The 21,150-nt window shown below is 45.7% G+C and overlaps 2 protein-coding genes across 2 annotated transcripts; one reads left to right on the top strand and one right to left on the bottom strand.

Annotated features, from left to right (window-relative positions):
- Positions 1-279: 279 nt before the first annotated feature.
- PPP1R11 (protein phosphatase 1 regulatory inhibitor subunit 11) lies at positions 280-3,065 on the top strand. Its single transcript, XM_037046020.1, has 3 exons — positions 280-518; positions 1,526-1,634; positions 2,081-3,065. The coding sequence occupies exons 1-3, from the start codon at positions 450-452 to the stop codon at positions 2,281-2,283; spliced, it is 381 nt and encodes a 126-aa protein (XP_036901915.1). The 5' UTR covers positions 280-449; the 3' UTR covers positions 2,284-3,065.
- A 191-nt stretch (positions 3,066-3,256) lies between these two features.
- RNF39 (ring finger protein 39) lies at positions 3,257-9,164 on the bottom strand. The gene is made up of 4 exons (XM_037046017.1): positions 8,359-9,164; positions 6,305-6,327; positions 5,996-6,087; positions 3,257-4,637 (listed from the first exon to the last, which is right to left on the bottom strand). The coding sequence occupies exons 1-4, from the start codon at positions 8,719-8,721 to the stop codon at positions 4,060-4,062; spliced, it is 1,056 nt and encodes a 351-aa protein (XP_036901912.1). The 5' UTR covers positions 8,722-9,164; the 3' UTR covers positions 3,257-4,059.
- Positions 9,165-21,150: the final 11,986 nt, after the last annotated feature.

Raw genomic sequence — 21,150 nt, 5'->3', positions numbered from 1 at the left:
GCCTAACCCGGCTCTCCTTTCGAGACCAACCCCTCCTGCTGGACGCGCGGTCGCCTACTACTCTTGACCGCCCTCCTCCTTCACCACCACCGTGACTTCTCCTCCACCAAGTCTCTGCCTCCTCCCTGCAGCGCCTGCGCTGTTACGTTACGACGAAACTAATCCGCTGACGACGCCTGCACTTGACGTCTTTAGTGTCCGGTAAGGGAAGCGGGCGACTACAGGCTACGTCACACCCGGAAGCAGAGAGCCGGAAGTGGGGTTGGACAGGTTATCCCCAGGGGTGGGGGCGAGGAGGCCCGGGAAAGGGGGGAGGGGGTAAAAGAAGGTGGAGGATCCTGCTTGCTACTCTGAGTCCGATACCGATCCTCTTAGACCCCAGAGACACAGAACAAGGGAAGGGTGCCTCATCCGCCTTCCTCCCCTTCTCCCTTTCCTCAGCCTTAGCCATGGCCGAGGCAGGGGCTGGGCTGAGTGAGACCGTCACTGAGACAACGGTTACCGTGACAACCGAGCCCGTGAGAAAGGCGGCGGAGGGTGGGGGGCGGTGCTGTTTAGGGGTCTGGGAGATACCGTGGGGGAGGGGATAGAGCTTTGGAGTTGCTGGAGGGGCTGGGCTTGGGGGTATGGGAGGAGTGGCGTTGAATTTACGGGGTTGGAAGAATTGCAGGTCTTGGGGTTATTCGGAGTGGCAGAGACGGTAAAGCGACACGTTCGGATATACGTGGTGCTGCTTGGGTTGCTGGTGTGTGTAATTAATGACGAATGGGAATCTGGCGATTAAGGAGCAAGGGAAGTACTGGTGGGAAATGAAGGATTGTGTAAGAAAGCATGGCTGTAGGCCAGCTGTAGAGGAATTTGGAAGAATACTTACCAGTAAGTATCTGTTGAAAGGATAAATGTAAAAGGAAGCAGAGAGAATGAGGGAACTGAAGGAAATGAAGATAGTATTTTGAAAAATCAGAGAAAATGTAAATACAGAAAAAAGGGAATGTTGTATAGGGCTTAATAACACCTGTATTAAGGGAGTTTAGAATAATAGTTATTCCAGGATGCTGGAACTATTAATAGGGAGTAGGTGGATAAGAGGTAGGGAGAGCTGGGCTTGAGGGTGAGAGAGGTGAGAATGGAATTCTTATTTTAATGGGAAAAAATAAGGGGTCTGGAAAAAAAGAATCAGATTAAGCATTGGGACTGAGAATAATTTTCGTGTATTAATACCACTAAGGATGATCTGAGGAAGACAGAGAAACAGTAAGGGCTATATTTCCTTTTGATGATTTGCTGGGACCTTTCCTAGGTTAGAAATTCTGACTTCTTTGTATACCAGTGGTTATCAAGAACAGGAAATACTACTTTATGATTCCTCAAGGAGGTCAGAGACCTGTTCTATTTCATCTTCTCCCACCACTCAGTTCTTCTGTTTCTGTGATACTGATTGGTCTGGGATAGGACCAAGAGGAGGCCCCAGGGAGGGAGTGGGACTACATAGGTATGCCTATCTCTATCTCTATTAATCTTCCAGGAGAACCGGAGCCTGACCATCAAACTTCGGAAACGGAAGCCAGAGAAAAAGGTGGAATGGACAAGTGATACTGTGGACAACGAACACATGGGGCGCCGCTCATCAAAATGTGAGTGACAGTTGGGCCACAGTAACCCTGGAGTTCTGCCTGCCATGTGTATACCTTCTACCTTGTCATGTCTGTTGGCCAACCTGAAGCTCCCAGATGCCCCTAATCCTGTTGCTGCCCTGGTGGTTTTCTGGTATCAGGGAGAGGAGGTTAAAGTTAGAGGGGAAAGAGGTACAAAAGGGTTCAAAATGGGATGAGAAGTGCCAAGGCTTGAAGGCAAAGAAGTATCAGAGGTGGGAGAAGTGGAGCTTTGGATTCCTGGCTCTAAAAGGATAAGGGAATTGAGTGTCTGAGTGGCAGGGGGTGAACCTGGGAGAGCTGGGTCCTGGAAGATAGCAGGAAACTATGGTGGAAGTAAGTATTCATACTGAGATGCAGTGGGAGTGGAACTGACTCTACCTCTTACCCTTTCTCCTATTTAACTGGGCTTCTCCTTCCAAATCCAGGCTGCTGTATTTATGAGAAACCTCGGGCCTTTGGTGAGAGCTCCACGGAGAGTGATGAGGAAGAAGAGGAGGGCTGTGGTCATACACACTGTGTACGGGGCCACCGCAAAGGACGAAGTCGTGCAACCCCTGGACCTAGCCCTACCACCCCTCCCCAGCCTCCTGACCCATCTCAGCCTCCTCCAGGGCCAATGCAGCACTAAATTCCTCTCTCCCCCACCATTCCTGGTGTCTATCTGTCTGTCTGATCCTGAATGTATTCATGTGGCTACTTGGGGACAAAACCCATGGTTTGGTCATTCTCCAGTTCCCTCTTTCCTCTCCCTTGCCTGATAGAAGAAGAAGAGGAGGGTGGACAGAGATGCTGAAATTCTGATTTGCTGCTATCCTAGAACCCAAGCTTCTGGGTTCCCCAGCTCCCCTTCCTGCCCCCCACCCCCCCCACCCCAATCCCCATTCTCCTATTTCCAGAGATCCAGGCACCTTAGTCCCAGTCTCTTCCCTTCGTTCTCATTGCCAAACCGCCTGTCCTGGGATCCAGTTATCTTTGCCCCCTGCACTCTGTACTTGAGTCCCAAACACTACTATTGGGTTTCCAACAGCCCCAGCTTTCACTGCCAAGGTCCCAGACATATTTCAGGCAAACTTGCCCAGCTACGCTTTATTAATTCTGGCTTAGAGCTCTTCTGCTAATGTATCTATATAGTCTGAACTCTTAGACCTTGCCTGTAGTATGTGAGGTGTTATGGAAGGGCACTCAGCCATTCTGCTTTACTCCTGAGCACTTTTCTCATACCCTCAAGGGGAGGTGGGTGAACAGTCTTTGCCATTCTTACCTTTAATGGAAATGAAAAACAATCATGTCCTCTCTCCTAACCCTTCTCATGTGATACAGGATTTCTGACAAAGCTGGCATCAAGAGTAGTCACTTAGAACTATCTTCTCCGCCTTTGGTCTTCCAGCTTCAGAGACAGATCCAACGTAGTCCCAGGTAGCAAAAGGCAGGAAAGAGATGGGGTATGTCCCCTACATTACACCCTCACCCCTTCTTTCCTAGGCTTTGATATCTGCTAGTCCAGATGTCCATCTCCTATGGCCATCCCCACAACTCACTGGGATCTGAGTATCATTCTCTAGGCCTCCTGCCACTCATACCTACAGAGATCAGTCAAATCCTTACCACCCAGAGATTTCATTTATTGCCACATGCACAAAATAAATAACCCATCATAAAATGTGTTAAATACAGGCCCATTTATACATATGGGGAAAGCTGTGAAGCTGTATACAAGGATGCCTTCTGGCTGTATGGAGCTACCTCTCCTTTCCTCCCAGGTTGAGGAAAGGAGAGGTAGCACCACTGGTTTCTTACTGTATGTATAGGGGGTAGTTTAAAGAAGGTTCTTAATGGGAAAGGACTGAACATGGAAAGCATGTGGAAAAGAATCAACCCCCTCCCATAAAATCCCCAATATTAAGCTTCCTAGCTAATCAAGCCTTTTGCTGTTTCAGGAAGAGGGTTTTGTTTCCCTTGAGAGTGGATAGGGCAGGAAAGTCTAGCCTTAAAGCTCTGGGGAAGGCACCGGGCATTTGAGACTAGCAGAGGCAGGAGTGGGAGGAAAGTATTTGAGGAGTGGGGACTCAATGTAGTAAACATGGGCTGTTGACTAATTAGGATGGGGCAGGGCCTATTCTTCAGCTCAGACCTGGAGCTATGTAAAATAGGGAGATCTGGGTAGCTGAGAGGGAAAAGCATCCCAAGAGGAGGGGTTGTGAGTGGGTTCGACTTTAGGAGTGGACTCGGAAACTAGAAGCCGATTGAGAGTTCTTGGGAGAAAAGAGACAGTTTAGATGGGTGGGTGGTGTACATCAATACTCTGGTTGTGGGCATGTGGACCTGATCCCTGCATGAATAGGGAGTTTCCAGCCCAGAAGAAGCTTCGATGAGGGCCAAGCTAGCATGAGACTGGGCGTGGTTGTCAGCCTTCTGCAGGCACGATGCGCAGCGGGGCCCGCGGGTCTCGAGTGCAAAATAGTGGGAAGATGCGCTGCCCCAGGGGGCCAGGCGCCTGGAAGGCAAACAGCAGGTCCAGCGAGCGGCCATCGTAGAAGGCCACGCGGCCCCGCTCCCAGTCCAAGTCCACGCGAATTCGCTGTGGTGGGGGCCCGGCACTGCCCAGCAGGGTGGGCTCCGGTGCCGTGAGTGCCCACAGGCGGCTGCCTCGGCCCTCTACGGCCCACACAGAGGACGCCGGGCACAATCCTACACGGCCCTTGCGTCGCACCGACTCCCCCGCCGCACCCAAGGCATAATGACTCTCCGTGTCCTCATCCTCCCCAGAAGGATCTCTGCATGAGGCGGTGTCCGCGGTCTCCACCTCCCAGCAGTGGCGACCGGCCCCGAAGCCCTGGGCACCCAGCACCGCAGGCAGCTGATCGAAGCGGGCTGGGCTGTCAGGGAGCTCGGGTGTCCCTGGTGGGGCCAGTCTGACGCTGCGACGGTCAGCGGAGATGAGCAGGCGGCGATGTGCGGTGCCAGGGTCCAGAGTCAGGTCAGCTGGGAAGTGCAAGATAGGGAGAGGACTAAAGTGAGAAGAGTTTCCGAGTCAGAGGTGGGCTAGGGCGGAGAATACACAGCAGAAGTCACTTCAAAGTCCCCACAATTGGAAAGGTGGTTGTGGGACCAAAGAGGGTGAAGGTATATGAAAGGTGCAACTAGGGAGGACAGAATCTGTGGACAGAATTTACTATTTCTGTAGAATTGGACTTGGAGAAGGACCTGGCTAGTCCAGGGCAGGGGCTCAGTGCAGAGATCAAAGGAGAGATGGCCTGGTTTGTAGGGTGGGGGAAGAGTGAAGCTGATATCTCGATCTGCAGTATCTGGGGTGGGGCTTGGGAGCTGGGTCAGCAGGATGGGGAAGGTGGATCTAAAGAGAAAGACTGATACCACATACTGGAACCCCAACTGTCAGAGGGGAGGGGCAAAGGGAAGAATCCCAGGTATCCTGACAAACCAGCCCACCCACTCACAGGAATAAGTGGGAGTGGATAGACCTATTTCTATAGGAAGAGTGGGGACACTTAAAGGGACCAGAAAGAGTATTGGCTTTGAATGTATGGGGTGCCTTGAGAAAAAGCTTCCGGATCCAGGGTACTAGAGGCAACCTGGATTGGGTGGGATGGTGGTGCCTGAGAGGGTGGAGTGTGTTCTCCAGAGACCAGCTTTGAGAGGGATGAGGAAGGAACTGCCCCGAAGCTGCAGAGAAGACCCAGAGTCCCAGGGGCAGGGAAATGTAGGAGTCCTGTGATCCTTCTGGAGAGGAATGAGGATAAGTGGTAGAAGCAGATTCCTGAGAGGCAGCTGACCTCTGGGGGTCTGTTGTGTGAGTGGAGAATGGCTGGAATATGAGAATTTGAGGATAGACATTATTATGGGTTGAATTCTGTTTCCTTCCAAAAAGACATGTTAAAGTCTATTACCTCACATTGTGACTGTATTTGGAAACAGTCTTTACAGAGGTAATCAATGTCTCTAGGGTGGGCCCTCATCCAATATGACTGACGTCCTTATAAAAAAGGGAAGTTTGGATCCAGAGACAAATGCATACAGAGGAAATATAATGTGAAGACACAGGGAGAATACCATCTACAGGCCAGAGTACAGCAGAGACTTTCAGGAGCTAGGAAAGAGATAGATTGTCACAGCCCACAGAAGGAACCAAAAACACCTTCACTTCCACTTCCGGAACTGTGAGACAATAAATTTGTTGTTTAAACCACTCAATATATGATGCTTTGTTACAGCATCCCTAGGAAGCTAATTACAGACATCAAAAAGGGCTTATTTTTGAGGGAGAAAAGAAAGCAAACCTAAAATAGACTCTTACTCACTTTCCTCTTTTCTGCCCTCCTTACCTGTCAGTCTGTGAAGCATGTTTTTGACCACTGGGTAATCATCAGGGAGATTGTCCTCTGAGTTAGATGACTTGGGTGTTGGGGCATCAAATCTGGACAAACGAGGCCAAAAGGTCAGGAAACCAGTAAACACCCTCTGCCCCCTCTGTTGCCCCCTCCCCTTCCCAACTCAAATCTCTGGGGCAGGAAGGGGTAAGGCACATCTTGAAAAACTACCTGTGAGTGGGTACAAAGATGTGGGCCTAGTGAGATGGTGATGAATATGGCAGCTGGTAGTAGAAAGGAAGAAACAGTAAAAATGGAACTCACCTCCTCCATGTCTTCCTCATATCCTGGGTGGGTAGAAGAAAACATGGATATGAGCTCTGAGCTTCATACTGTTGGGAGCCCTCCCCCTCCACCCCACTCAGGTGAGCTGGGTCTGAGCTGGTGGGGGCCTTCCCCATCTCTCAGCACATATTCTCTCTACCACTGTGCTCTCTATTCCTCTTTCTCACCCTCCTTCATGACCCTTCCTTCCTCTCATCACCACTTCTCATTCTCCTGGCACCACCAGGCACTATGCTCCCCTTCCCCATTCTCTAAGGGCTCTCAGTGCCCGGCCTCATCCATGCCCTTTTTAAAATTTTAATCTTCACCTGAGGTTAAGTTTTGGTTGCCTCCTGTATGTGCTCCAACCAGGGATCGAAACTGCAACCTAGGTATATGCCTTGACCCGGAATTGAACCAGCAAACTTTTTTGAAAGATTTTATTTATTTATTTATCTTTAGAGGGGAAGGGAAGGAGAGAGGAAGAGAAATATCAATGTATGGTTGCCTCTCGTGGGTCCCCTGCTGGGAACTGGCCTGCAACCCAGGCATGTGCCCTGACTGGGAATCGAACCTCGATCCTTTGGTTCACAGGCCCATGCTCAATCCACTGAGCTACACCAGCCAGGGCAGAACCAGCAAACTTTTGGTATAAGTGAAGATGTTCCAACCAACTGAGCCACCTGGGCATGGCTACATGTCCTTTACTTGCCCCCCACCCTGCTCCCCTCCCCCACCAGAGTTCTTACCTTTTCCTGCTGCCCCCATAACCTCATTCTCTGTCTCTGACACTGTCCTTATTCACCATCCTGAGGGTGAATCCCCAGACCACATATTCAGAGCCCTTGGTTTAAGGGTGAGTATATAAAACCCTTAATAATGAATTTGCTTCCCTTCTTGCCCTATAAGCCCAGTAGCATTCATTGAGCCTTTTGCTTCGCAGTCGCTCTACTCTGGCCAAGGAGGCAGCTGGACTTGGATGTGTTCCAGAAGGCTCAATCTGCAGGGATCTGCAGGGATCCATGGGAGTCAGGAGAGGGCACTACATATCCCACACCCTCTCCCTGCATGGGGGATTCCTCCTTTTCCCTTCCAGGTCCAGGGAGAATGGAGCAGACCAGTATAGTGTGGGGGGAGGGGGCGGTATATGTCTAATTATGCCAATGATACCTAGAATGATTAGTCTACGTAAACTTAAAAGGGCATTGGGTAGTTGGAGCAAGACCGGAGAAGGCTTAGCTTCCGGGGAGAAGCTGGTTGAGTTAGGCCACGGAATGGGGTTGGTTGATGGCCAAGGAGTTGGGTTCAAGAGAGGCAAGGCTGGTGGGTGATAAGGCTGGGAAGTAGAGGAGCCAGAGGCCCCAAAGGCAGTTCTTCGAGCTTGGCCTCCACCCCTGACTGCCCCTGCCTGGGTCTCTGGTAGGAGCTAAGGACAACAATAACAAACAACACTGAGCTCCGCCATAGTGTAAGCCCACGATGCTGCAGGGGCCGTTTGGATCCGCTACCCTCTCCCTGTTTTACCCAGCACCCTCCTTCCCTGACCCCCACTGCAGTTTTTTCTCCGCCCTCCCTCAGGTTCCCCCTCCCCTGTGTTAGTTCTGATCTCCCCACCCTCCTCCCAGATCCCATGCTTGCTTAGCCCCAGTCAGCTTCCCCCTCCACTGGTTCCCCTCCTCCCTGTCACCCACAGCTTTGCAGGGGCTCCAGGGGGCCCTAGCATTCTGGACGGTGCCGCGGCGCCTTCTCTGCCCCCAGCAATCTCACAGGACTCAGGCTTGCACCCAGCCGTCTCCCCACCCATCTCTCGAAGCAAAATGTCAACTCCTTCCCCCGTTTTTCAGCCACCTCACTTCACTTAGAGGACTGACTCATGGTCATCTCCTGGCCCCTCGTCCTTTGCTTTTGTCGCCTCAACTCCATTGTTTGCCTCAAGTTCCATAAAGCGCCCCCCCACCCCCCTCAGGAGGTACCATTCCCCGCTCCCGCAGGGAACCCACGAAGCTCCCTCTTCCCCTGACAGCCACAAACCCGTGAAGCTAATGGGGCCTCACCTCTCCGAATGGGTCCAGGCTCCCCATGGTGGGGATGCGGCCCCCTCGGCGTCTTCCACCGCGGACCCCGGGCTCGGCCAGCTTCTCTCGCAGTCCGCGGCTTATGCGTACTTCCACCGCCAGCCGCACATTGGACCTCAGGCTGCGCCGGGGGCACAACAGGCCGCAGCAGGGGCACGAGGTTGGAGACTCCTCGGTGCCCGCCACAGTCGGAGTCCCCCAGCGGTGGGCCAGGCACGCGCGGCAGAAGCTGTGCTCACATGACAGGAGCACTGGGTCCTCGAAGGGGCCCCCGCACAGTGGGCAAGTAGCCAGCTGCTCCAGACGCTCTACCAGCCCTGGGCCCAGCACGGGCGCCTCCATGGGAAGCCAGGGTCAGGGTGCTGTCGCTTCCGCGACCCCCTGGACCGCTTTCGAGCACGCAGATGGTGGACCGTCCTTGCTGCTTGCTAAGTTGATGCCCTTCTCTCCTCCTACACTAACTTTCTGACTCTTCTCTGCCCCTCTCCTGATATTGCCTCTCTCTTCATCCAGTCCTAGTCTTCAATCTTCCCACTACGTCAGGCTTTATAGGAAGGGAGGAGGCCCCTGCGGGAGGTAAACATCAGGCCTTGCGTAACACCTCATCTGGTTCTCCCGCGTCGTGAGTAAGGTTTGGGGGAGGAGGGAGCGAGAAAAGGACACCGGATCCTCAAACCAGGAAGGTGGTCACTGGGGGCGACACTTGGGGGTCAAGGTAGCTGAGTGTGGGGACGGTAGCCCTCTCTCACCCCGTGAAGAGCCAGAATCTCAGCTCCCCCTCGGCCTGTGGTGTGTGGGTGGGCAGGGTGCTCAGGCTCGCTTTCGGCATGTGTGCCTACATCGCCAGGGTGTGAGTCATTCCAGGTGGCTGGCACACCTACATCTGGGGGCTGATGCCGGAAGCACCGATCCTGTTGCGTGTGGCTTTGGCAGTACTCTGAGTATTGGTGTGTGGGTATCATCATTCCAGGTGCCTGTCTCTTTCCACCTTCCTACCTTACCTTTTAAGGAATGAAGGACACTCTGAAGCTTTGGGGTAAGGGGTGGATAGCAGGCGCTCACACTCCTGCCTCAAGGCAGGGCTCTCTCAGCTCTATTTCGGCTGGCTCCCAGGTCCTCTTTCCTTACTTTCTTCCTGTGTCTCTCTTTCTAGTTCTTTCTTTCTGTTTTTCCCTGTATATGATTCTATTTCCACTTTTCTCTCTCTCCTTCTTTGGAATGTACCCAAGGGTTATTTATTTCAAATTTCTTGGTAAACTGAGGCCAGAGAGTTGGCACTGCAAGGTCACACGGCAAGGGAATGACCAGAAGTGGAGCCATACCCACGTCTTCTAATCTGTGTCCTTTCTGTGATTCCACCAGTCTCTTTTTAGTTTCAGATCCCTGGAACTCCTTTCTGCTTTCTGATTTTTTTCCCCTGATCTTTCCTTGTGCCCTTTCCTCACCTCCATCTCTCTGTCTCTTCCTTCCTTTACCCTCCTCTACCCATCTTTCCTACCTTCCTCTCTGCTCCCTTGTCTTCCTAGCTTCTCCACCTGTCTCCACCTAGGTCTTTTTGTGGATACTCTTGGGGGTTTGTGAATAACTAAGCATTCAGATGTCTACTACTATGATCATACACACCATTGTACAAACATGCATGTGCACTCATCAATGTCTAAATGCCCCAAAGTGCACAGACTTACAGATAGGTACATTTACACAATGCAAACATCACAGAGATGCCGAAAGAATGTCATTCACACCAAATATCATACAGACAAACACCAGGTATTATTTAGAGACAGATATTTATACTCAAAGAAAACATGCAGAGACCTTCTGTCATTAGTTTTATTATCAACAAGAACAAAAATACAACAGCAATATGTCTTTATGGAGCCACAGCACTATATTAGGCATCCCCTCCAGGCATCCTTCTGCCCCTGCATATATATCAGGGAGACATTCAAATATGACACCCTGATAAAGAAACTAACACAAATAAACACACGTATACTCATCTTAAAACAAATCTCCCAGCTCAATGCTCATAAAAAACACAGACACCCAAGTAAAAGACTTCAGATATGACCAAATCTATTATGTAAAAGATGGACTTCTATGTTCTGACAGTGGAATAATCGTCCCCTAAAGATGTTCATATCCTAAATTCCTGGACCATGTGAATATGTGACCTTATATGGCAAAGCAGAATTAAGTTTTCATATGGAATTAAAGTTGCTAATCAGTGGAGTTTAAAGTAGGGAGATTATTCCAAATTATCTAATATGATCTCAAGAGTCTTTCAAAGTGGAGGACGAAAACAGAAGAGGACAACCAGAGGGAAGTATGAAAAGTACTTGGCTGACATTGCTGACTTTGAAGACTGAGAAAGGAAGAGAGCACAAAGAAATGGGTGGCCTCCAGACACTGCAAAGAACAAGGAAATGGATTCTCTACTGGAGACTCCAAAAGAATACATGCCTTGCTGACACCCTGATTTTAGACTGTAAGAACCATTTCAGACTTCTGACCACCAGAACTGTAAGAGCTCTTGGAGATTGTCTGCATTATTTTGCCCCTTCCTATTAGTCTGATTTCTCTGAATTTCTCTGCCACTCTTGTCCTTCTTGTCCGTCATTTTTTGTCTTTTTTAATTTGTATTTGTTTTCTTGGCTCCATTCCTATGTCAAGGTCTCTTAGACTTTGGGTTCTTTTTGGATTCAGGCCTATATTATTGGGGAAATTCCTCTGTCTCTCTGCATGTTTTCTTTGAGTATGTTTATCCCTGAATAATACCCAATGTTTGTTTCTATGATATTCAATGTGTGTGAGACTATTTGGGTATCTCTGTGATGTTTACATTATATGAATGAACCTGTGTGTAAGCCTGTGCACTTTTCAGTATTTAGACACTCAACCAGATTAACCAAATAATCCTGATGCCACAAGAAATGACCCAAGGGCAAAAATGAAAAGTGTTTCCCTTAAGATCAAGAACAAGACAGGGATGTTTGCTTTCACAACTTTTATTCAACATAGTACTGGAAGTTTAGCAATCAGACAAGAAGACATAAAAGGCATTCAAGTTGGAAGGGAAGAAGTAAAACTGTCATTATTTGCAGATGACATGATACTGTATATAGAGAATCCTAAATATTCCACCAAAAACTACTGGAACTGATAAATGAACTCAGCAAAGTAACAGGATACAAAATACATATTCAGAAATCAGTTACACTTTTATACACCAATAATGAACTATCAGAAAGGGAAACTAAGAAAACAATTCTGTTTACAATTGCTTCAAAAATATTTAGGAATAAATTTAACCAAAGGTGTAAAAGACCTGTACTCAGAAAATTATAAGACACTGAAGAAAGAAACTGAAGAAGATACAGATAAGTGGAAGAATATACTGTGTTTATGAATAGGAAGAATTAACATAATTAAAATGTCCATACTACCCAAAACAATCTATAGATTCAATGCACTTTCTATCAAGATACCAATGGTATATTTCACAGAACTAGAGCAAATATTCCAAAAATTTATATGGAACCACAATAAACACTGGGCAGTCCTCAGGAAAAAAAAAAAAAGTTGGAGAAATCACACTATCTGATATCAAACTATACTACAAGGCCATAGTAATCAAAACAGCATCATACTGGCATAAAAAAAGACATATAGATCAATGGAACAGAATAGAGAGCCCAGAAATAAACCAATGCTTTTATAGTCAATTAGTATTTGACAAAGGAGATAAAATCATACAATAGGGTAAAAATGGTCTATTCAATAAATGGTGTTGGGAAATTGGACAGATAAATACAGAAAAAGAAAAGAAAAGAAAATAGATCACCTTACACCATACACAAGAATAAGCTAAAAATGAATTTAAGACTTAAACGTTAGACTCAAAACCATAACAATTCTAGGGAAAAATGTAGGCAGTGAGATCTTGGACATTTTTTATAAAAATATTTTTCCTGATATACCTTGGGTGAGGGAAACAAAAGGAAAAATGAACAAATGGAACTACATCATACTAAAAACTTTTTGCACAACAAAGGAAACCATCAACAAAAATGAAAACACTGAATGAGAGAACATATTCACCTATGATACATCTGATAAGGGGTTAATATCCAAAATTTATAAGGAACTTATACAAATGAGCACCAAAAATCCAACCAGTTTGCTTAAGAAATGGGCAAAGGACCTGATTAACACACTGATTAACACAGATACAGATGACCAACAGACGTAGGAAAGGATACTCATCATCACTAATCATCAGAGAAATGCAAGTTAAAACTGAAATGAGATATCACCTTACACCTGTCAGAACGGCTATCGTCAATAAATCAACAAACAACAGGTGCTCACAAAGAGGTGGACAAAAGGGAACCCTAGTGCCCTGCTGGTGGGAATGCAGACTGGTGTAGTCAGTGTGGAAAGCAGAATGAAGTTACCTCAAAAAATTAAAAATGGAACTGCATTATGACCCCACAATTTCACCTCTGGGAATATATCCAGAGAAACACGAAACTCTAATTTGAAATAATATATGCACCCCTATATTTATTGCAGCATTACTTACAGTAGCCAATATTTGGAAGTAACCCAAGTGCCCATTAGTAAACGAGTGGATAAAGCCGCTGTGGTACATTTACACAGTGGAATACTATTTGGCTGTAAAAAAAGAAGGAACTCTTACCTTTTGTGACTGCATGGATGGACCTAGACACTATTATGCTAAGTGAAATAAGCCAATGAGAGAAACACAAGTACCACATGATTTCATTTATATGTGGAATCTAATGAACAAAATAAATTAACAAAGCAGAGACAGACTCATGAATACAGAGAACAGGCTGATAGCTGTCAGACGGCAGGGGTTGGAGGCTGGTGAGAAGGGTGACTGGATTAAGCAAAGAAAAAAAAAGAAAGACTCATGAACTCAAATGATAGTATGGTGATTGCCAGAAAGAAAGGAAGTGGGAATGGAGAGACATAGAAGAGGGTGAATGGGGAATAAATGGTGATGGGAAGAGACTTGACTTGGGGTGGTAAACACACAATACAATATGCAGATGATATGTTATAGAATTGTATACCTGAAGCTTATATAATTTAATTAACCAATGTCACCCTAATAAATTTGTTATTTAAAAAAAAAGACATCCCTGGCTGGTGTTGTTCAGTGGGTGGAGCACTGGCCTGTGAACTGAAAGGTTGCCAGTTAAATTCCTAGCCTGGCCATATGCATGGGCCAGGTTCCCCACTGGGGGCCTGTGAGAGGGAATCAACTGATATATCTCTTGCACATCAATGTTTCTCTCCCTTTCTTTTCCCTCCCTTCCACTCTCTTTAAAAATAAAGAAAGAAAATCTTTAAAGGTACACTTTTAAAAAATAAAGTGTACCTTTCAGTGTTTAAAAAAAAAAAGACATGGCCCAGGTCATAGTAATGTCATCTTCACATCCTGGTCTCTTTTTTAACACTATAACAGCCATGGGACTGAGAGTCCGGCTATTTATAGTGAGGACTCTGGGATTCCCACATGGTCAGGGGTCTGCCCAGGCTCAAACAGCAGGTTAGAGTCAGATCCAGGGTTGAAATTCAGATCTACTGCCTGCAGGTTCGATGCTCTTTCCCTTAAATGAGACTTACTCTCTTCTGAGGCTTTACTTTTTCTTTCCTCTTGTCCCTCCCAGAAGCCCCCTTCATCCCTTTAGCTTTAAAGCCCTGCTTAGGGATTAGTTTATGTCAGAATTTATCCTGGATGCTCATTTGTTCTCTTTCCTTCTGACCACCCCCTAACAATGTCACTTATTTTTTATTCACACTTTATTTTTTTACTTTTTATTTCAGAAACTGTTTCTATCAACCTTATTTCCATTCTTTTTTAGAGTTTGTGGAAGAACAGCTTAAGACCCCTCTGTGGTTTTTCCTACCCATTTGGTGATCAAAGCAGTGGGGGCTGAAGATCAGTCTTCAGTGACAGCTAAGCACCCCAGGCTTCAGTAGGAAGTTGCAGCCTAGCCAGGAGGACACCAGGACTCCTTCACACCAGTCCTCAACCTCAGGTTGCATAGCAGTGAACTCAAGAGCTGTATGCCTCTTCAATCACAGCCTTTTTAGCAGTGGCCTGCTCTTACATTTTAATCTCTTCAGGATCTCTGTAGAAGTAGAGATTAGGCAGAACCTCCCACAGGTAGTCACAGGAGATGGTGCCACTCAAACACAGAACTTCTCAGGTCAGCATCCACTCATCAGACCCACTCAGTGAGCCCCCTTACTGTTGCCAGGGATGGCAATGTCCACATAATGCAGAGGAGAGTCTCCGTTACACAGAACAATGGTAGACTGGTTAACACAGGATGCTTCTGTGGTCAGCCCTGGGACTAGTAAGTCTGAGCTCCCAGAAGGCTGCCTGGATCTAGTCATTGAACCTTCCAGAAGTAAAGCAGCCAGCAACAGGAGTGGCTGCAGAGGTAGCAGCATACTTCAGCACAGCTCACTGGCCGGTATTCCCAGACAGATTTATGACGTAGAAGCCAATGACCTTTCCTCTTGTTAGATGTACAGTTCCATTTGGAAGTCAAGGTTGTGCCACCTAAGTGGGTTCCTGCTGCAAGGACTTTGAGAACATATTCCTTCATTTGCAGAACATCAAGGGCACAGGACATTGTAAAAGTTTCCCATTAAGTTACATGAGAACAAGAACAATGCCATGTGGTCCCCTCTCTAGCTAGTGCAGAAAGGCTCTCTACCCTTTAAGTTCCCCTTTAAACATTTACTAATCATTCTTTTCTTAATGTTCCCTAGAACTTCTTATTCCTCATTACCTTAACAGTGTTTCTTTAGGAGTTGTGCATTCATTCATTCATCCAGTCAGTCACTCAACAGTGATTGAAGTACTTATTTATGAAGCACCTACCATGTGTCAAGCACTGCTCTAGGAGCTAGGGTACAGTGATGAAAATGCCAGCCATAGTTTCTTATCCTTTAGCAATTTAGATCCTATTGGAACAGACTAACAATAAGCAGGTAAACAACTAAATTAACAAGATAATTATAGATGTGACAAATGCTTTGAAGAATATAAAGGGGATTATATAAGAGGAATTACTAGAGGAGGTGTGCACTACATGTAATAGGATATTAGAAAAAGCTTCTCTGAGGAGGTGACTTTTGAGCTGAGCCCTGACTGATGAGAGGAAGTCAGCAGTGACAAGAACTAGGGGACAGTGTTTCAAGCAGTAGGAAAAGCAGGTGCAAAGACTTCAAAGTGGGAAAGACCTTGATAAAGCACAAGGTGTGATGACAGTGCTTTGATATGAGATTAGAGAGATATTAAGGACCAGGCTGTGCAGGCCCTTAGGAACCAGGATAAAGAGCTGAGTTTTGTCCTAAGACCACTGAAAAACATGGTCCAATTTATGTATTTAGACATTCACTCTGTCCTGGTCTCTTTTCTCTATATTTTTCTAACTCTTGTCTTTCTTTGCGTATTTACTTTCAAAATGAGCATCCCATTTCTATGCCACTTTCCCATGGGACAGAATGAGTCTTCCAAATAAATTGCTTCTTAACCTGCACATTTAATAGTCAAATATAGCTAACTTGATTCTGGTTCCCATCTCTACTAGTGAGTTCAAAGCATAAGATTTGTAAATAGAGGTGAAAGGGACATTAATGACATGTAATCTAATCCTTACATTATGAAATTGAGGCCCAAAAGGGTGATCTAGCTTCTGAAGGTAACTTGAATGTTTTTTCCTCATCCAAAGATATGTTTATTGATTTTAGAGAGACAGAAGAAGAAAGAGAAACGTTGATGTGAGAGAGAAACATCAATTGGTTGCCTCCTGTACGTGTACCCTACCAGGGGTTGAAACTGAAACCTAGGTAGGTGCCCTGACCAGGAATTGAGTCCATGATCTTTTGGTGCACAAGATGATGTTTCAACCTACTGAGCCACCGAAGCAGGGCAACAACTCAAATGTTAAGTGGAAGAGTCTTTCTGGTCTTTACCTCTAGGGAATGCAGGAGCATGTTATTTCTTGTCCCTTAAACACTTATTTCAATTTAAAAAGGTATTAACTGACTTCTGGCCAAGATGGAGGCATAGGTAGATACACTGTACCTCCTTGCACAACCAAAAGAAGGAAAAGAACCATTTAAAAAAATAGAAAACAACCAGAACTGCCAGAAAACCAAACTGTATAGAAGTCCAACAACCAAAGAGTTAAAAAAGAAACATTCATCCAGAACCGTAGGAGCAGAGATGGGCAGCTGGGCAGAGAGAACTCCTGGCAAGATGGTGGCTTGTGGACGAGGCAAGAAAACAGAGTGAGGACTAGGCAGTCCCACATTCGAGTGCAGATAAACCAGGAGAAACAACTTGGGAGTAGCATAAACTGGGCAACCCAGGGCCCCAGTGTGGGTAAATAAAGCCTCAAACCTCTGACTGTAAATACCTGTGGGGGTTGAGGCAGCGGGAGAAACTCCCAGCCTCACAAGGGAGTTCATTGGAGAGACCCACAGGGTCCTAGAACATACACAAGCCAACCCACCTGGGAATCAGCACCAGAGAGGCCCAATTTGCTTGTGGGAAGTGGGGGAAGTGACCAAAAGCTGGCAGAGAGCAGAGCAAGTGGCACTGTTCCCTCTCAGACCCCTCCCCCACATACAGCATCACAACACAGATGTGGGATGCCTCACCCTGGTGAACACCTAAGGCTCCGCCCCTCACTACAAAACAGGTGCTTCAAGACAAAAAACAAATGTCCCAAATGAAAGAACAGATCAAAGCTCCAGAAAAAAAATACAACTAAGAAATGAAGAGAGAGCCAACCTATCAGATGCACAGTTAAAAACACTGGTAATCAGGTTGCCCACAGAATTGGTTGAATTTGGTTGCAAATTAGATGAAAAAAATGAAGGCTCCACTAAGTGAAATAAAGAGAAATGTACAGGGAACCAATAGTGATGGGAAGGAAACTGGGCTTCAAATTAATGGAGGGGACCAGAAGGAATAAGGAAACACCCAACCAGAACAGAATGAAAAAAAACAAGAATTCAAAAAAAAATGAAGGAGAGGCTTAGGAACATTCAGCATAGCTTTAAATGTTCCAACATCTGAATTATAGGGGTACCAGAAGGGGAAAAAGAAGAGCAACAAGTGGAAAACTTACTTGAACAAATAATAAAAAATAACTTCCCCAATCTGACAAAGGAAAAAGACTTCTAGGAAGTCCAGGAAGCTCAGAGAGTCCCAAAGAAGTTGGACCCAAGAAGAAACACACCAAGACACATCATAATTACATTACTCAAGATTAAAATGAAGGAGAGAATCCTCGAAGCAGCACAAGAAAAGGAGACAGTTACCTACAAAGGAGTTCCCATCAGACGGTCATCGGATTTCTCAAAAGACACCTTACAGGCAAGAAGGGACTGGAAGGAAGTATTCCAATTCATGAAATCCAAAGACCTACATCCAAGATTGCTCTATCCAACAAAGCTTTCATTTAGAATGGAAGGGCAGATAAAATGAAGGGCTTGTCAGATAAGGTCAAGTTGAAGGAGTTCATCATCACCAAACCCTTATTATATGAAATGTTAAAGGGATTTATCTAAGAAAAAAAGATAAAAAATGTGAACAGTAAAATGACAGCAAACTCACAATTGTTAACAACCACACCTAAAACAAAAACAAAAACAAACTAAGCAAACAACTATAACAGGAACAGAACCACAGAAATGGAAACCACATGGAGGATTATCAATAGGGGAATTGGAGAGGAAGAGAGGGGGAAAGGTACAGAGTATAAGTAGCATAGATGGTAGGTAGAAAATAGAAAATAGGGTGATGTTAAGAATAGTATAGGGAATGCAGAAGCCAAAGAACTCATACGTACGAGCCATGGACATGAACTAAAGCGGGGGACTGTAGGTGAGAGGGGGTGTGCAGGGCAGAGGGGTATGAAGGGGGGAAAATGAGACAACTGTAATAGCATAATCAATAAAGTATATTTAAAACAAAACAAAACAAAAAACTTTAAAATAGCAAGTTTTAATAAAATAGCCTATATGGAAAATTCTCTTTATTAGTAGATACTATTACTGAATCTTTTTTTGAGTTTTCCAGTAAAATCTCAATATGACTTAAAAAATAAATAAATAAAAATTAAAAATACAGAAGTCCAGTTAACTTTGGATTTTGGATAAACAATGAATTTTTTTAGTATAAGTATCCGCCCAAAATTGTATAGAGCATAATTATGCAAAAAAAATCATTATTTATTTGAAATTCAAATTTAAATGAGTGTCCTGTGTTTTTATTGGCTAAATCTGGCAACCCTATGAAAATCTAGCACAGAGACTAATTAATAGTAGGGTTTCCAAAGTTAGATTGGGGTAAACTGAGAGATGAGTAAGAGTTCATCAGGCACAGAGAAGAGGGAAGGGCCTTCATTCCAAGCAGAGGGAACATCTTTGCAAAGACTGAGTCAAGAGTAATTTGGGCTAATTTAAACAAAGCTAGTACATGGTGAGCTGGGGGTAAAAGTGGGTCAAGGTGGATGAAGACTTAGGCAGAGAACAAATAATGCAGGGTCTTAAATTTTGAGTAGTGGAATAAGACAAGTATACAATGGGAGAGACCCAGGGCCAGTATGGGCTAATGGCATTCCCCAGATTTGTGGGAGATGGTCATCCTGAAGACAGAAAATGATTCCAGTGATTTAGGTGAGAGATAATGGTGGCTTAAGTCAGGTGGAAGCTGGTGAAGCTGGTGAAGCTGGAAATGCTATTACTATTCAGTAATAGTATCTACAGGCCAATGTGAAATATATTTGGTAGATAGAACTGACGGATGGGTTGGAATGGTCCTTAGGAGGGGAGGGTAAGGAAAATCAGGAATGAATCCCTAGTGCCTGGAATGGGTTGATGCAAGTGCTATTACAGAAGTGGGAAGAGCTCTTTTACTGAACTTTGAGCCTTGAGGTGGGATCACGGAGAAGAGAGAAAGGCAAAGTGATGAGGTGTCTTATTTCAGCTGTACAGCAGGACATGACCACTGCCTCTCTCTGCAGAACACTTCCTGACATTTACTCACCTGCTGCTCCTTCCCTCTCTCTTCCCAGTCTTTTTTCTCCTCCATCTTTCTCTTTCTTCTCTTCTCTTTTTATTTTGTTTGTTTGTTTGTGTTTGTTTGTTTTGCTCTGCTGCCATTCCATTTCCTGGGCAGAATCAGAGGCTCAGACAGTGAGATGGGTGGAGTATAAGCAGCTAGAAATGGAAATGGTTGCCATGATTCTGTGGTCCACAGTTTCCTAGTGGACCTGGCAAACCATTTAGCATCTCTTTCCCAGACCCAAGGATAGGGAGGCTGGAGAATACTTAAGACAGAAGCAGCTGAGGAGGCATCATCCTCTATCAGAGGGGAAATCAACTAGTCCAAACTCCTCATTTTACAACTGAAGAAACTGAGGCCTTAGACCATTCTGACTAAACAAGGTAAGAACCTGCACAGTATGAAGAATATACACCCCACTTGGAAACTGGAGTTTTCAGGATTTGACTCAACTCCTGTTAGTTTTGTGACTATAAAGTGGGAACAATTATACTTATATAGAAGAACTGTTTTAAGGATCAAGGAAATAATATATTTATTTACTCAATGAATGTTTTTCAAGCATCTGCTATGTATCAGATGCTGTGTTGGGAACTGGGTACTCAGCAGAGAACAAAGCAGACAGAAATCTGCCCTCATGGGAATGACATTCTAATGAGGAAAATAGATATTTAATAAATAACTGAAATGTAGGATAGATGCCATAAAGCAACATAAAACTGTGAAGGAAGATACTGGTACTGGATAGAGTGGGCATGATTATAATTGTAGTAGGTAATATTTGAACAAGGATTTGAAGAAAGTGAAAGAATTAACCAATTCTAGAGGAAGAGTGGTCCAGTTTGAGGAAACGACAAGGCACAGGCCCAAGGCAGAAGCTGCTTGTCCGTGAGATTTAACAAGAAGGTCATGTTGCTAGAGAAAGAGAGTAGGGGAAAGAGTGGTAGGAAGTTAGAGAAGCAATGGGCTGACTGAGAAAGATCTGGAGGCCATTGTGGAACTTTATTCCATGCTAAGCGGGGTGAGCCTACTGGGGATGGAGGTGGCAAGAAGGGGCTGACTTCTGGGTAGAAATTGATGGAGAGTTGGCAGGGTTTGCTGGTGGATTGGATGTGGAATGTGAGGGCAGTCAGGAAGCTCCAAGGGTTTGGTTCCAGCCCTTAGGAGGACCAGAGTGCCAGTGACTGAGGTGTGGAGGACTGTGCCAGTGGGTTTGAATGGGAAGTTGGGAGTTAGAGCATTGACATGTACAGCTGAGTTGCCTGTCAGATATCCAATAGCTTACTGAACCGTGCAGCCCTCTACAAGCATACCATAGTGAGTGGTAGCAGAACCAAAAGGAACAAGAATAGGTCAGTAAGTACTCCAGGAGAATGTATATCATCATTACAGAGAAGAAACTGGGCCCATGCTACCTGGTGCAAAGTCAAAGGCTGCAAGGGGCAAAGCCAGGGCTGGGACTCAAGTGTTTCTTCTCCACACAGTGTTACAACCCTGACTCCTGACTCCCAGGGACCAGAGACACAAAGAGAACCAGGGACATAAAGTATGAGTCAGAGAAATCAAGTCAGAAACATGAAAAGAAGCAGGAAATAGAGAAGGGGGACACATAAGGGAGACAGCAACACATGGAGTGACCT

Source organism: Sturnira hondurensis, unplaced genomic scaffold (assembly GCF_014824575.4).
Source record: "Sturnira hondurensis isolate 20B ecotype Veracruz unplaced genomic scaffold, ASM1482457v3 Scaffold0004751, whole genome shotgun sequence".
Taxonomy (NCBI): Eukaryota; Metazoa; Chordata; class Mammalia; order Chiroptera; family Phyllostomidae; genus Sturnira; species Sturnira hondurensis.
The sequence above is the reverse complement of the archived record's forward strand: the minus strand, read 5'-3'. Positions and strand labels throughout refer to the sequence as shown.

What these genes read in the sequence shown, in the direction of transcription:
- RNF39 (XM_037046017.1), bottom strand. Translation starts at nt 8,721, where the DNA reads ATGGAGGCGCCCGTGCTGGGCCCAGGGCTGGTAGAGCGTCTGGAGCAG. An exon ending in GCCTGGACCCATTCGGAGAG is followed by an intron (nt 6,328 to 8,358) that starts GTGAGGCCCCAT and finishes CTACCCACCCAG; the next exon opens with GATATGAGGAAGACATGGAG. An exon ending in CATGCTTCACAGACTGACAG is followed by an intron (nt 4,638 to 5,995) that starts GTAAGGAGGGCA and finishes TGCACTTCCCAG; the next exon opens with CTGACCTGACTCTGGACCCT.
- PPP1R11 (XM_037046020.1), top strand. Translation starts at nt 450, where the DNA reads ATGGCCGAGGCAGGGGCTGGGCTGAGTGAGACCGTCACTGAGACAACG. An exon ending in TTACCGTGACAACCGAGCCC is followed by an intron (nt 519 to 1,525) that starts GTGAGAAAGGCG and finishes TTAATCTTCCAG; the next exon opens with GAGAACCGGAGCCTGACCAT. An exon ending in GGGGCGCCGCTCATCAAAAT is followed by an intron (nt 1,635 to 2,080) that starts GTGAGTGACAGT and finishes TTCCAAATCCAG; the next exon opens with GCTGCTGTATTTATGAGAAA.